The 15739-nt window shown below is 36.1% G+C and overlaps 1 protein-coding gene across 2 annotated transcripts in view; it reads right to left on the bottom strand.

Moving 5' to 3' along the window:
• Nucleotides 1–15739, bottom strand: part of cacna1fb (calcium channel, voltage-dependent, L type, alpha 1F subunit) — a 38755-nt gene that overhangs the window by 12179 nt on the left and 10837 nt on the right. For both annotated transcript variants that reach the window (XM_065246909.2, XM_073816222.1), the window contains exons 8-39: nucleotides 15359–15510; nucleotides 14767–14841; nucleotides 14395–14476; nucleotides 13712–13738; nucleotides 12381–12541; nucleotides 12013–12238; nucleotides 11568–11775; nucleotides 10786–10906; nucleotides 10531–10606; nucleotides 10191–10239; nucleotides 10056–10110; nucleotides 9837–9939; nucleotides 9554–9683; nucleotides 9320–9379; nucleotides 8805–8911; nucleotides 8216–8303; nucleotides 5646–5753; nucleotides 5444–5496; nucleotides 5182–5328; nucleotides 4877–5078; nucleotides 4626–4784; nucleotides 2752–2862; nucleotides 2555–2638; nucleotides 2209–2337; nucleotides 2062–2127; nucleotides 1890–1981; nucleotides 1644–1803; nucleotides 1129–1256; nucleotides 952–1048; nucleotides 765–867; nucleotides 433–534; nucleotides 84–211 (exon numbers count right to left, since the gene is read on the bottom strand). In XM_065246909.2, coding sequence (XP_065102981.1) covers nucleotides 84–211; nucleotides 433–534; nucleotides 765–867; nucleotides 952–1048; nucleotides 1129–1256; nucleotides 1644–1803; nucleotides 1890–1981; nucleotides 2062–2127; nucleotides 2209–2337; nucleotides 2555–2638; nucleotides 2752–2862; nucleotides 4626–4784; nucleotides 4877–5078; nucleotides 5182–5328; nucleotides 5444–5496; nucleotides 5646–5753; nucleotides 8216–8303; nucleotides 8805–8911; nucleotides 9320–9379; nucleotides 9554–9683; nucleotides 9837–9939; nucleotides 10056–10110; nucleotides 10191–10239; nucleotides 10531–10606; nucleotides 10786–10906; nucleotides 11568–11775; nucleotides 12013–12238; nucleotides 12381–12541; nucleotides 13712–13738; nucleotides 14395–14476; nucleotides 14767–14841; nucleotides 15359–15510 — 3589 coding nt within the window. The remainder of the gene's footprint in view (nucleotides 1–83; nucleotides 212–432; nucleotides 535–764; nucleotides 868–951; nucleotides 1049–1128; nucleotides 1257–1643; nucleotides 1804–1889; nucleotides 1982–2061; nucleotides 2128–2208; nucleotides 2338–2554; nucleotides 2639–2751; nucleotides 2863–4625; nucleotides 4785–4876; nucleotides 5079–5181; nucleotides 5329–5443; nucleotides 5497–5645; nucleotides 5754–8215; nucleotides 8304–8804; nucleotides 8912–9319; nucleotides 9380–9553; nucleotides 9684–9836; nucleotides 9940–10055; nucleotides 10111–10190; nucleotides 10240–10530; nucleotides 10607–10785; nucleotides 10907–11567; nucleotides 11776–12012; nucleotides 12239–12380; nucleotides 12542–13711; nucleotides 13739–14394; nucleotides 14477–14766; nucleotides 14842–15358; nucleotides 15511–15739) is intronic.

The raw sequence follows: 15739 nt of genomic DNA, 5'->3' as shown, positions 1-15739 counted from the left end.
ATTTTGTTTATTTCCTAAACTGATCCATTGTGAGTCACTTAAATATTTTTAAATAAAATCCAGATGCTGGAATAGACATCTACCTGTAGAGCCGAGGGGTTACCGGATTCTGTTTCTCCCAGACCCACTTTCTCCTTCCTTTTGCGAAATTTCCTGAAGTAGTCCTGGATCAGGAACGTAGCGTAAAATTTACCAACAGTCACTTCCTCCTCTGAAAGCAAACAGAAATTAGCCAAAACAGAAAATGTTTGTGATGTTACAGTGTTTGTCTATATGTCCCATTTGAGTCATGCACTTTAAATGCATGCTACATTATTTAAAAATAAACTGCATACGATAAAATTGTGTAACATTTTCATAACATGACGGCCTACTTTAGGGATTAGATATACTGTGTGCTGTTCTGAAAGCATTGTGCTGAAAACATCTCACCAGCAGGGGGAGGAATAACCTCATCCAAGATTTTAGGTTTCATCCGTTTCCAGATCTTTTTAATGATAATTCTCAATTCCTCATTCTCTTGATCTGGGTTCCCTGAAAACAACACATAACAGCCACAGCTAAAGCAGCGCTTCCTGTATGACAATATAATATTTAATAATTTATTTAGTATGAGGATGGTTAAATTCAGTGGTATATACATAGAATAAGTCAGAAAATATCCAATTAATGCCTACTATGACATAGGGCTTCAACATTTAAATGCAAAGCATAACTTCATAGTACAGGAGTAGGTTGGATGTGTTTGTGTGTGCAGGCCTTACCGTCAGTTTTAATTTTCAGGGCAGTTCTGACCAGGGCAAACAGGGTGGCATTGAAGGTCACCGTACCATCGCTGTTAAGGGGCATGTTCATGGCAACCAGCCTCTGTCAGACAAAAAAATTAATCAGACACAGTAAGAGAAAAAACAGGAGAACACACCTCAAGTGTGTGTGTGTGTTTGTGTGTACCTTGCAGGCCACGCGATGAGGGCAAAGCTTCCCAAATCCCAGAGGAGGCTGGATCCTCCGGAGTAAAGCCACCACGTCCAAGTGCTTAATACGGCCCCTGCAAATACCAATTAAAAAAAAGAAATGAATAATCTTATTCAAATATAAATGAAAAGAGCATTAGGGAGAGAGTCTTACTTGGCCTCAGGATCGTATTCTGACCAAATTCTTTTAAATTCATCCAGGTGATGTGGTCCAAGAATTGACCAATCACGCGTCAGATAGTCAAAGTTATCCATAATGACAGCAACAAACAGATTGATGATCTAAAAAAAGGGAGAAAGAAATACATTTGCATTCAGATATATCTAACACTGTATTATGCTATGATGCTACAAACTTAATGGGAGAAAAAAGTAAAAAAAGTTACCCTTAAAAACTCAGTAGGCAATGTTTACACAGTAATCCTGACTATGATTGACATTAAGAAATAGCAGGGCTATAGACACCCAAAATACATTTATGTGTCTGGGTTTAGCATTGCATTAGCACACAAAAGGTCATGGGTTTGAACACAGGGAACACACATGCTGATAAAAATTTATCCCTTCGAATAAACTTAATAAAAGTGTGCCAAATGTTAATTAAATGATACCAATAAGTTATCAATAAAACGTAACAGACAAAATCAAGAAAACATGAGCTGGAGTTACCAGAAAGGCGCAGAGCATGAAGAAACTGATAAAGTAGACGATAGCAAAATTGCTGCCACAGGTGAACTCTTCACCAGGCTCATAGTCTGATTCTGGATCACAGCGCTTTCCAGGGAGACTGGCCAACATGATCTCCTGCCACGCCTCACCTGTGGCACACCTGCACACACACACAGCACACATAAAGGCCTCACATTGACAGGATGAGTGACAGTGTTTGTCCATCTCATGCCATCTCTCTCTTACCTGAAAAGAAGCAGCACAGCCTGTGGGAAAGTTTGAAAGTTGTTGTTCCTGTTGATCTGTGTGTGGTCCTGCATGGCGATTTTCCCGAATGTCTGACAAAAGAGAAAACACTCGTTATTAATTTATTAGTAACTCAAAAATCCAATTTGTTTAAAAAAAATTAACTACCTACCTGCATGCCAATCACAGCATAGATAAAGAATATCATAGCAATGAGAAGAGCAACATATGGCAAGGCCTGTAAGACACAAACAAGTATTATAAGATAAAAATATTTTTTAGTAAAATATTTACATTAAATAAAAAACTGTCCTCTTACCTGAAGTGATTTCACAAAAGTCCAGAGCAGGGTACGAATGCCCTCCCCTTTGCTCAGCAGTTTAACCAACCGCATTACACGAAACAGACGGAAGAAAGTAATTGACACACGAGAGCTGTCCTCTGAGCTCTAAAGAGAACCACGATTGTAAAAACAAAACAAAGCTAAATGTAACATTTATAATGTTACAAACATGCTCTAATATAATCATTATTAGACTCATTATAATCTAATGAGGTTTGTATTTTGTAATCTCTACCTCTATACTGCCTTAGAGATCATTTCAATATATTAATCAACTTGGTACCAATATAGTATAAGAAACAACTCTGTATAAGGAACTCACGCTGAACTCTGTAACCACGATGTCCAAAACACTTCCCACCACGATCAGAGCATCAAATGAATTCCACGCATCAACAAAATAATGCTACAGAGAGGAAAAAAGTAGTTAAAAAAACATTTTCGTTTCTAAAAAATAACTATCCACACTATAAAAAGTAAGCAAATAACAAACTCATATAGGCAAATGAGGTGACTAACCCGGAGTCTGAGAGCCATTAGTTTAATGATCATCTCCACAGTGAAAAGGCCAGTGAAAACCATATTGAGGATGTCCATCACATAGCTGAAGAGCTTTGACTGGTCATAATGCTGTGAAAGCAACCAATTCAACATTTTAATTCAATCCTAAAGCCATCTTTTTGGCACGTTATCATAGACATTTACTGAGTATATTTGTGGCACAATTATAATAACAACAATATAAACACAAATATTAATTATAAATACTATTAATAATAATACTTGCAATAAAGTGCTTTAAGGGGCAGTCACACTACACTTTTCATTGACTTTTAGTCACGACACACGCAAATGCATCAGACCAAAAGTGTACGTTTTTGCAGAGATATTTCACGCATCAAATGGAGACATGTGACCAGTAGGAAACCGGTATGATGATCTCTACTAAAAAACAAAAATGGCAAAGCTAAAGAACTTATATTGGGGGCAGTGACAAAAATGGTTTGGCAACATGAGAAATTCAAAAATCTTTTTAAAAAACTTGTTTTAAAAGCACACAGCACACATCAGGTTTATTTCAACGCACATGGTGTATTTATGTTGATTTTATGCAATAACATTTTTTATTTGCACCATTGTTTGGAAAGTTAAGACTGAATGGACCTGAGAATATCAAATGGTGTAACTGCCATTTGCCCAAAGAATGAGAAATATAAAATATTTCGTAATCATAAAAAATTATAATTTTAAAATATAATTTTTAGTTATTTTTAAATTGATATTTTAATGCATTTTTGTAATATTTGTCCTGACATATGCTGAAAACAGCTCTGTTTTCTAAATAATCTTTGACAAATGATGTAAAACTGTTTGTGAAAAAATCATATTACACTAAACTAGAAGATTATATTTTATTCCACATTTTTGATGAATGTATTTATATTTTCATTTAAAAAAATACTAGTTACCAGTGGCTGCCGGTGACTTATTTTTTTGAGGGCGCACGATGCTGAGTTCGTCATAACATGTATGTAGCCCGTCATGTGTGTGCTTGGTAATTTCAAAATATGTGTTCGGCGCGTCGAGTGATCCTATGTGCATCACGTGTCTTGTCAAGTGCCTGCTACAGATGCGTCTAAAGGGTTTATGATAAAAGAGATGCTCACGTTTGCCAGAAACTCGCATAATCTCATGCGTAATCAGAGTTTACTTTGAAGGGAGTGTCTTGAGTGTATTTTGTGAACGTGAGCGTCTCTTTAATAATAAAGGGTTTTGACTTGTGTGCAGCAGGCACTTATTTTGACAAAACACGTGATGCACATGGTTCATGTGAAACAACAAACACATATTTTGAAAACACGAGCAACACACATGACAGTCCGAACACATATTTTGAATTTGCGCCCCTCGGAAGAGCAGTCACGAGCCGCCACTGCTAGTTACACCACATTGACATTTTTGCAATTATCCCCCAAATATTCTTTCAAAATGAAATAAGACCAGAAATTTTAGACTTGGTCCTAAAAAAGAGAATGTATGCAAGTAATCTGCAAATTTATTTTGAAATTTTAATCCTTTTACATTTAATTGAACCATACAGACCCAAAATAATTAACATTACGTCATTGACCCATTGGCGAACCGCTCCCCACACATAATTTCTGTATTTTCCGAAAAATATTTGCATGCTCCAAGTCTAGTGTGACCACCCCTCAATCACATACATCTTTGCCTCAAATTCTACCGTTTATACATTTACTGGCATTAAGTCTGCATTTCAATTTATTGGACAATAAGCTCAGAATAAATCTACCAAAATTAAGCAAAAAAGTCCATATCTCTATCTATAACTGTTGATTGTAGATGTAGATGCAGTAGATGCTGCCCTTTACCTGCACAGCAAGAGTGACCGTGTTGAGAAGAATCAGCACAAACATGATGTACTCGAACCCTGTTGAGTTGATTATAGACCAAAACTTGTATTGCACTGGGTGTTTGGGGATATAGAGCTTCAGTGGCTGGGCCTTCAGAGCATATTCCACACACTTTCTCTGTGTCAGACAAATTAAAAAAGACAAACTGTGAGAAAGTACACACAGGAATCTGGACACCTGCAGGTATGTAATGCATTCGCTCTCCCAACCTGATTTTTGTCTAGCTCGCAGTTCTTGAACTCTGCCTCTCCCTGCTCACGAAAGGTGATGATGACAAAACCCACAAAGATGTTCATCATGAAGAAGGCGATGATGATTATGTATACGATGAAGAATATCGATATCTCTACGCGAAAGTTGTAGATGGGGCCATGATTCTCTGCATTGGCATCAATGGCCTTGTAAAGTAGCCTGGATGAAAAAAAAACAAAAGATTTCAAATTGATATATGTTGTTTTAACATGGTCAAGATGACCTTCAATAACCTATTGAGTAACTCAAGTTAGAGACTTACGCTGGCCAGCCCTCGAAGGTGGAGACGGTGAACAGAGCCATCATTCCCATCAGAACATTATCGAAGTTGAAGTCACTGTTAACCCAAATCCTCTCTCTCACCATTGGATTACTCACATCCCCGTCTTTATATATAACAAATGTTCCTCTGTGACATACACAAAGAAACACACCACAAACTCCATCATATATCTGCGCATACACGTTGCCCACAGGCACACACAAAACCAGCATTAAACAGTAATGATGGATGCATGACTTACTTGCATTGTTCTGGCGTGTTCTTGGCTTCGTCTGTACATCGATAAAATTTCCCCTGTAATTAACAAAATTGTATATACTGTTATTTACTATACAATTTTACAGTGATTTAAAACTTTGAGCACAACATATTAAATTTCTTTATCCTGTTAGGCCTGTTTTTCTTTTGGAAGTGAATTATTTCAGCGTGCATTTGCTGGATACCTTAAAGAGCTGAACACCTATACAGGCAAACATGAACTGAAGGAGGGTGGTGACAATCATGATGTTCCCGATGGTCCTTATGGCCACGAACACACACTGCACAACATGCTAAAAACCATAGAAATTAATGAGAGAGAGAGAGTACCACACTGTCACACTGTTTGTAAATTCTATTAAAATTGCTTTTTAATTGGCCCATCACATCCTTAAATGCGATGCATACTAAACATTTTATACCACTACTGCAATTACTCTACGCATTTTTTACCCCGGTTCTTGCAAATTCTCTATGTATGTTACATGTAAGCTGCACTGTAAAAAAAGTCCGTAAAAATTTCAATGTTATTGCAGCTGGGTTGCCGGTAATTTACCGTAGATTTACATTTATGTTATTTACTGGCAAGAGTTTGTTCAAAGTTAAATAAATTTTAAATATTAACAAGTCTTTATCTTTACAGAATAAAACTATACAAAAACAGCCTCATGCAAAGCATTCTGGGAACCAGAAATCATCATCAACCTTTTTCTGTTTTTTGCTTCAGATTTTGTTTCCCATAATGTTTTGCTTGATGCTGTTTTTTAGTTTTACTCTGTAAAGACAAAGACTTGTAAATGTTAAATGTTCATTTAACTTTGAACAAAATGTTGCCAGTAAATAACATAAATTTAAATCTACGGTAAATTACCGGCAACTCAGCTGCAATTTTTACGGATTTTTTTTACAGTGTGGAAATGCATATCTGGTTTCATACAGCTGTCATCAATTATATCCCTTGGCTAAATGCAAAAGTCTCTTAATGAGGACAATAACATTTGCAATAATAGCATCTATTCCAGTCCAGATATTTGGTCATTTTCATGTTTTCTGTGTTTCTTTTTTCATCTAAAGCTGCTTTGAGCAACATGATCTCATGGAAAGTCATTTTATAGTCGCAAAAAATTTGATTCATTTATTTGTGTCCATGGCACGAAATTCAGCTTTTTCTATAAATAGTTTTTCGTGTCTGTGGCACGACTTTCTTTTTCGTGTCATTTTATGTATTTTTTTCTCATTGTTTTTTCCTATTTTTAAATCATTGAGGGCTTGGGGTTGGGGTTAGATTTGGGGTTTTGGTTAGGATGACCTTTTACACTGCAAACAATGACTTTCTTACTTTGTATTTTTTGTCTTGTTTTCAGTAGAAATATCTAAAAATTCTTAAATCAAGGTGTATTTTCTTGATGAGCAAATGACCTAAGAAAAAAAGTCAAGTTTTTAGACCAAAAACATACAATTTAAGTGAAATTGTACCGAGCCCCTAAGGTGACATTGAAGTAAAAAAATCTAAAGTTTAGTTTCATGTGCTCAGGCAAAACCTTCATGTGCAGATTTTTTTTAAAGTTTAGTTTTGCGTGCTCACATGAAACTATCGCATGTGCACGTGAATCTACACTCTAAAAACAAACCGTGCTATATAGCACCAAAAGTGGTTCTTTGCTCGTAATCATAGAAGAACCATTTTTAGTGCCATGTAGCACCGGTGAAGCACCTGTGTAGAACCACAGAGTGCTATGTAGAACCATATGTGGTGCTATAGTGGTGCTATATGGCCCCCATATGGTTCTTCACTGGTGCTATATGGCACTAAAAACGGTTCTTCTATGATTACGAGCAAAGAACCACTTTTGGTGCTATATAGCACTGTTTTTTTTATGTAACGCGTATGCACGCAAAACTAAGCTTTACTTCATTTTTGCTCCATGTCCATTTAGAGGCTCCGTAAAACTGTGCTTAAAACAAGCAAAAATGTCAGCCAATAGGGTGAGAATTTTTTTCTTGAATTAAGTATTTAAGAAAAAAAGTAAACTCTTTTTTTTTAAGAATTTTTTTCTCACCCCATTTGCCTATATTTTTGCTTGTTTTAAGCACAAATTCACTTAAATTGTATATTTTTTTGTCTAAAGGCTAGATTTATTTTATTAGATAATTTTGCTCATTAAGAAAAAGCATCTTGATTTAAGAATTTGTAGAAATTTCTACTGAAAAACAAGACAAAAATACTAAGTAAGAAAGTTATTTTTTGCAGTGTATGTATTGGTTTCTACATGTTTTTTTCTGCTTTTAAAACTATTCTCGCTTTGGGGTTAGAGTTGGGTTTGGGTTAGGATGTCTAAAAATGTAACAGAAATTGATTCTTACCCCAACCCCAAGAGACAATAGTAAGAAAATAGGAAAGTCGTGCCACAGGCACGAAAAACTATTCATAGAAATCCGTTCGAATAACACGAAAAAGACATTTGTGCTCAAGGCACGGAAAAAGCTGGATTTCATGCCATTAAAATTAATCACATTTTTGTGACTATAACACAACTTTCTGTGGGATCAGTCTGGCTTTGAGACAATGCAACATTGTAAGAAAAGTGCTATAAATTAGTTTGAATTAAATTAAACTGAACTTATAGATCAGTTTACATGAACATAATTTAAAAAAATGAATAACTTGTTTGTAATTGGTTAAACTACTAATATCTGCCCTCAAATTTTTGTTTAAAGGGTAAGTAAATGCCAATGTTTTATTTTTAAGCTCTACCTTAAGTCCTTTAGCTCTGTTGATCGCTCGAAGAGGTCTGAGTACCCTAAGTACTCTTAAAATCTTAACTACAGAGATAGCACTCGAACTGTAGGAGAGAAAATGAGAGAGAGAGTGATTAAGATCATTCTTATGACCTTGTGCATGTGATCTTTAAAAGAACAGAACACACTGATCTTTGTTTCTTTGCCCTTAGACCATCTGTAGCCAATTCTGACAGACGTATTAGTGTTTTAAAAGCAAAATTTTTTAAGCATACAATGACTCAATAAATTTATGTAAAGTTAGAGGTTAATAACTCTAATAATGCACTGATTTTACTCTACTGAAGATGTCACTTTCTCCTTATTTCTTACATTTTATTACTGATATATAACCCTATCTTATCTTAGTCAATCAAGCTGTAGAAATTAGATCTGAGGGTATTTTATCATTTTTAATGCATTCAAAAAAATCTAAATGGTGAGCTATCTCTGACTGAGCCATCTCTATTTGTCCACCAGAGGGCGATACACACACTTAATCAGATATCAGCACATCTCACGTGTTCATACAAATCCCGATGAATGTGTGAGCATATCAGGCTTACTGTAAAAAGAAGGAGACCAGAGACACACTGACAACCAAAAGATCCAGCAAATTAAACCAGTTTCTACAGAAGGATCCCGTATGCAGGAACGCGCCATGTACTGTCATCTGCAAAGAGAGAGATGCACACACCATTAGAAACCAAACACCATACTTTCTGTACTGTACAATACCATTTTTCCTGTTAAGTGCATCACTGATGTTTATTTTATTTTGTGCTTATTTTAAATATTTATTTACTACCGGTAAGTTATGTTTGACCCAACAAAGGTCATTGTGTCATTTACAAACACATTTGGTGCTCGGTGAGTGTCAGTTTTGGACCCTGTTTATAATTCTTTACAGCAAAACTGAACAAAGATTGTGATAACAACTAGACACTGATGAGTATGAGATTATGGGCTCAGATGAAAATACAGTTAAAGGATAAGAAATCCAAGCTATGACCCTGTCTGTAACAGTTCATGTCCATCAAGATAAAAGACAAGCTGTTTAATTGACAGGAAGGGGTGTTACCTTTAGCAGTATCTCCACAGTAAATATAGAAGTGAAAGCATAATCAGCATAACCCAGCACCTTTGAGAGGAGAGAGAGAGGGAGAGAGAGAGAGACTGTGTTTATTTGATGGTCAAAATGATTGAAGTAAGGCGTTCCTTAGCTGGCACTAAAACGCTCATCCAACATGCCAATTTGGACAGCTGTAGTAAATTACTGTTTATGTTCCTGTGTGTTTGTGAGGAGAATACTCACATTGTTCCTAAAAGAGTGAGCTCTGATAGGATCTTCTGCGGCCAGAGAGATGCTGCTGAGGATGATGAAGAGCAGGATGAGATTAGTGAAGATATGATGATGGATGAGGATATGGCAGCCCACTCTTATCCTGCAATGAGACATACACAACACTGTATAACATTGACTTTCGTGCAAATTATTATTGTATATTAATAAGTAGTAAGTTAAGGATGAGACAGGTCACCTCAATGACTGTGGTTATGTTTTGTGATAGTGTGTGTGATTTAAAATGCATTCTCACGGGTTGGTCTTGCTGAGGCAGAAGAACGCACTGCCCTCTGGGATTGGCAGAACTTTCTCTTTAGGTGGAGCAAAGTCAGCAACATTTAGCTGAGTTCTCCCTTCTTTCAGTGTAGAGAAAGAAAGAAAGAGATAATAGGTAGATGGAAAGGAAAAAAAAAAGTTACAGAAAACCAATCCTTTGTATTTGAGTTGCTATATACTGGTCCATGTGCTTTACCTTCATCATCTACCTCCTCATGCTCTTCCTCTTCTTCATACTCATCTATGTCCACCTATTAAAAACAAAAGGAGAAACTCATTGTTGTTAAACACAGTCATTCACAAGGACAAGAGCAGAGTTTGATCCTCATACCTTTACTTCTTCATTCACCTCTTCATTATGTTCTTCTTCCTTTTTATCTCTGCCAGGATCAACAGATAGCATGATGTCACTACCTTTATTTCATTAATTACACAAATGTTTAATAACTGTATATACAGGGTCCAAAACTGGCACTCACCAAGCACCTAATATACTGTTAATGACCACTGTGTAATAATGAAATTGTCATAGGGAAACAAATATGTATTTTTATTCAAAATAATGCAAAAAGTAAAAACGATTGACTTGGTGCAACTTGGACCCTGATTGTGAATCATACACTTCTACTGTTTTTTTCGAGATAATCATTTGAGATAAATCAGAAACACACTTTTTCTTTTTATCATCTCCATCGGCTCCGGCTAAGTTGTCGACAGCGATGGCCAAGAAGACGTTTAGCAGGATATCTGAGACAGCGGTGGTTAAGACTTAATAAACACTGAACAGATGTTGTGTTAAATCGATATCCGTTCAATAAACAATATAGGCACATACAAATATAAACAATTTATACATATAGTGTGTTATTAATAAAAATGCATATGGATAGATTATGAGTAAAAATGATTTCGGATGGAAAGGATACAGTTACCACAGATGAACAAAATCACAAAGTAAAGACAGACAATCATTCCAGGGAAAACAGGGCCTCCGTACGCCATAATGCCATCATACATCACAACATTCCAGTCTTCCCCTGTTAATATCTGCATAAAAAAACTATTTATTAAAAAAATATAATATATGAATTTGTGAGAAGTATGCATTTTATGTATGCATTATCATAATAGTAGGGTCAAAGTCTTTAAAAGATCTTTAAAGGGGACATATCATGAAAATCTAACTTTTTTCCATGTTTAAATGTTATAATTGCGTCCCCAGATGCTTCTATCAACCTAGAAAATGTGTAAAAGAACCACCCAGTAACTTAGTTTCGGTAAACCATTCTCTGCAAGCATGTAAAAAATAGGTCTTTGAAATTTGGCTCGCCTTGTGATGTCAGAAGAGGATTATAATCTAACCACGGCACTCCCATTTAGTGCGAAGTTCAGCTCATTTGCATTTAAAAGGACACACCCCAAATGGCACATTTTTGCTCACACCTACAAAGTTGCAATGTTAACATGCTATAATACATTATCTATACGGTATTTTAAGCTAGAACTTCACATATGTACTCTGGGGACACCAACGATTTATTTGACATCTTAAAAAGTCTTGTGAAATGTCCCATTGAAACATATTCTCTCTGTTTTTTGCAATATAGGCATTAAAGAGCATTATATGTGGTTATAATAATTTATATGTGATTAAATTGCATAACACTACGTTTCAACTCTTCTTGATGGAATTAGGAAAACATGTTACCTGAAAACAGGTGAGAAGGGCCTGAGGGAAAGCATCGAATGTGCTTCTCTTGGTCTGTGTCTCATCAAAGTTAAACTTCCCTCCAAAGAGCTGCATGCCAAGCAGAGCGAAGATGATGAGGAAGAGGAAGAGCAGCAACAAGAGGGATGCGATAGACTTCATTGAATTCAGCAGCGAGGCCACCAGATTGGACAGAGCTGTCCAATGGCTGTGGAGGAGAAATTAGGCAAGCACAGTGGATTTTACAAACAAGACAGCAATGCTGATGTAATGAAGAAAATAATGCTTGGTCCGAAAACATGAGTATAAAAAAGTATAAGAATATCAAATAAAAAAAACTCCCTATTTATTCTAGTTCCATTGAGGTAACCAATAATAAAAAAACCCACAAAGGTTTGGAATGACATAAATAATGACAATAATTGATTATAAGAGTCTTGAGTACCGAGTGACTTTGAAGATCCGAAGCAGGCGTACACAGCGCAACACTGAGATGCCCAGAGGAGGCATGATCTCCATCTCCACCAGCACCGTCTCCAGAATCCCACCACACACCACGAAACAGTCAAAACGATTGAAAAACGCCACAAAATAGGCCTGCAAACCCAGACTATACATCTTCAATAACATCTCCACCGTGAACAGAGAGAGGAGAACCTTATTGGCACTGTCTATGAGAAGAGAAAGAAAGCAAAAATAGATGATCACAACCCATGTTCCAGATAGCAGGACAATGAAAAACATCAGCTATCAGAGGTCTATAAATAAAGAGGGCACTACATATGTTGCCCCGTTTCCAGAAAAGCAACATACCCTGAACATCGGTGAGCCATTCTGGTTGGTTGTAGTGTTCTGAGGCACTCAGAGCTGTGTTGAGAAACACCAGGATCAGAACCAACCAATAGAATGTCACTGATTTCACCGCTGTACGACAGTTCCTCCGAATGCAACGGTTCCAGCGACGCAGCGTACGACTAAGTTTAAACACAAACAAGTCCAATAAGTTCCAATAAGTACCTTTGAGATACTACTTTTTATCTTTAAGGTACTAATAAGCTCTATTTTTTAGCAATATGTACCTCTGTCTGAGGCACTAATATGAACTCTTTAGGTGCAAAGATATATTTTTTGAAAGGGTACTGCCCCAGTGACAGCTGGGGTACATATTTTGTCAATTTTTTTCTGACAGTGTATTTTAAGGCTTAAAGGGATAGTTCAACTTAAAATGAAAATTCTGTCATCATTTACTCATCCTCATGTTGTTCTAAACCTGTATGAATTTCTTTTTTCTGATGAACACAAAAGAAGATATTTTGAGAAATGATGGTAAACACACAGCAGATAGTGACCACTGACTTCCATAGTAGGAAAAAATATTTTGGAAGTATTGTGATAAATGATGAAGAAAATATTTTGATAAATGATGATAAGCACGCAGCTGACGGTAGCCATTAAATTCCATCATATATTTTATTCCTACTATGGAAGTCTATGGTCACTATCTGCTGTGTGTTTATCATCATTTCTCAAAATATCTTCTTTTGTGTTCATCAGAAAAAAGAAATTCTTACAGGTTTAGAACAACATGAGGATGAGTAAATGATGACAGAATTTTCATTTTAAAGTGAACTATCCCTTTAAGTATATTCTCTGAAAAAAGTCATTTGCATGTAAATTTATCTTTTTTAGGAATTATAAAAACATTTATTTTTACTAGATAACAACACATACAAATTTATTTTTATTTTATTATATTTTAGTTTATTTTATCTTAATTTTTGCTGAAGATTGTGAGATATTAAATTTAAGAGAACATTGTTCAACATTGAATCGTGTATCAAAAACAGCAATCATTTGAAATAACTAAAGATAGTTAACGATATCAAAAATATCAAGCATTTTCTCTGATACTTTTTTTACTTTATCCCTTCCCCACCCAAAAAATGTACATTCAAGTTCCAGAAAAGAGGATTAAATAAATAAATAACAATAAATTAATTAACAGAGGAAAATAAATAAATAAATAAAAAGATTTAGGAAAATGATTTTTAGTGTGTGTATTGACTAAAATAAAGTTGTGTTTTCTAGTATAGGTGAAGCCTGAACCACAAGCGTTGAGAGCATTTATACACACAAATACTCACCAGCATGAAATCTTCATGATGCGAGCACTGAGGTCAATGAACAGTGAAGGAATTAAAAAACAAAGTCAAACAACAAATAGACAAACACACAGAGCATTCAGCACAGCCTGGCAAGGGTCCCTGACAGAGATGTCATTTGACACTAAAACAAAGACAGCTAAAGACGATATAATGAACTCGAGACAAAGAGATACAACATAATGAGTCGAATCTGAGAAATTAAGCGATTGCAGCCCATTATGACTGATAATAACTTCCATTAGTAAGCCAGCAGGACAACACAATGACAAATGTGGTGACATTTGTGATTTAAATGCTGTAATGTATATATTAGGGGATCTCAAATATTGTGTTCAACAACCTTTAGGTTTAAAAAATATTAATTCAGATACATAACTGGATAAAGCTGGACCTCAAATGGAGTGATTTTTTATTCTTAAGAATAACAAAACATTTTTCAGTTTTATTATTCTTGACTCAACACTAAAGCTTTTTTAACTTTCAAGTGCTACCCCAGACCTGTAACCATGAAATTTTCTACAGTATTTCACTTTTTAGACCACAAATAAGTTTCATATCATAGAAATCTCTTGCATCTGCATTTGCATTTCTAGCAACTCAATGTGCAGCTAAAAACCCAATAGTATATAACATATATGTATAAATACGTATATCGGTATTACCAGCAAGCAGCACAACAATCAGTATGTTCTTCATCTATATTTTCAGTGTTCTCAGAACCTGTTTCACTGGCGGGAAGACTTGCTGTAGCACGTGTGAAACATATATAAATGCAGCAGCAGAGAAGAAAAAAGAGAAGGACAGTTAAAAAGAGAAAAAGAAAGAACAATGTCGGCCACACACTACAGTAACACAGTTTAAAAAAAGCAATCTTTGTGAAATAGGGTCAAACCACTTAATATAAGTCCAAGCAAGATGTGATTTCTAGCCCCAGATGTAAATTACACAATTAGACCAGACAATGTTAAGAGGGGCTATATATAGATCAGCAAGAGGAACGACGGGGTCATGCGACTCGCTCTGATTGGCCTTACCGTGGGTATCGTTTGAGTGGCTGAACCATCCGAATTTCCCACTCTTCTTATGAGCGAGATCACGCAAGCTCACACCTGAGAGGAATAAAAAAATTAAGAGAGAGAGAGAATGAATAAGATATAAAAGATAACAGAAGGAGCAAATGAAAATAATCTGAATGTTGCTCCTGGTACATATAACAGACTCTGGTTGGGGTCTCCACTAGAGGCACTAGAGGCATTCGTTTTTTTTCTGTTTTAATGGTGGTTTATTCTTCTTCTTCCTTTATGGCATTACAGCATCTACAGCTATATTAATGGCGAGATCATTCAAGATTAAACAGTAGACAACACTGAACATTATCTGCATATATATTCCTTAGTTCATGCTTGTGTGACTGTGGTGGGTTACTTAACATAAAAAAAAACATGACAAAACAGAGAAAATCCTCTATTGGACATCGACAGATGCAGCTATATGTACCTGGAGCAACGCATTTTATATTATGTAGACATATATAGGCAGAGGTACATATAGTGAGCCTGGGTTGAATACAAGCTTGATGGTTGAGGGAAGGGAGGTTGAGGTTAGGAATCTTAGGGTTGATCTCACGTCTATTCCCGTCCTCATCGAACTCATCAATGTCCTCAGCCTGGGTGATCCAGTCCATATATCCACACAGATCTTCCTCCATCTGTTGCTTCTCACGAAGCTTCTGGAAATCTCCTCGAGCTTTCGCCTTCTCTCTTTCTTTAGAGAATTCTCTACACACAAGTACGACCTGTTAGACAAGCAAACAAATGCACACACACAGCATAGAGACAAACACACACGGTTTGCAGTGGGAGGAGGAATCTTTGGGGAATTCGGGAAGCTTTGGAACGTCTGCGGGAAATCTGCTGCCATCAGCATCTGTAACTGTCTCAGTCAGGTGAGTAACATCATTAACATCTGATATCTGCCATCCTGTCGCTTTTCTACACTAAACAATCA

This window comes from Paramisgurnus dabryanus, chromosome 11, assembly GCF_030506205.2.
Source record: "Paramisgurnus dabryanus chromosome 11, PD_genome_1.1, whole genome shotgun sequence".
Lineage (NCBI taxonomy): Eukaryota > Metazoa > Chordata > Actinopteri > Cypriniformes > Cobitidae > Paramisgurnus > Paramisgurnus dabryanus.
This window is presented reverse-complemented; position numbering and strand designations above follow the sequence as displayed.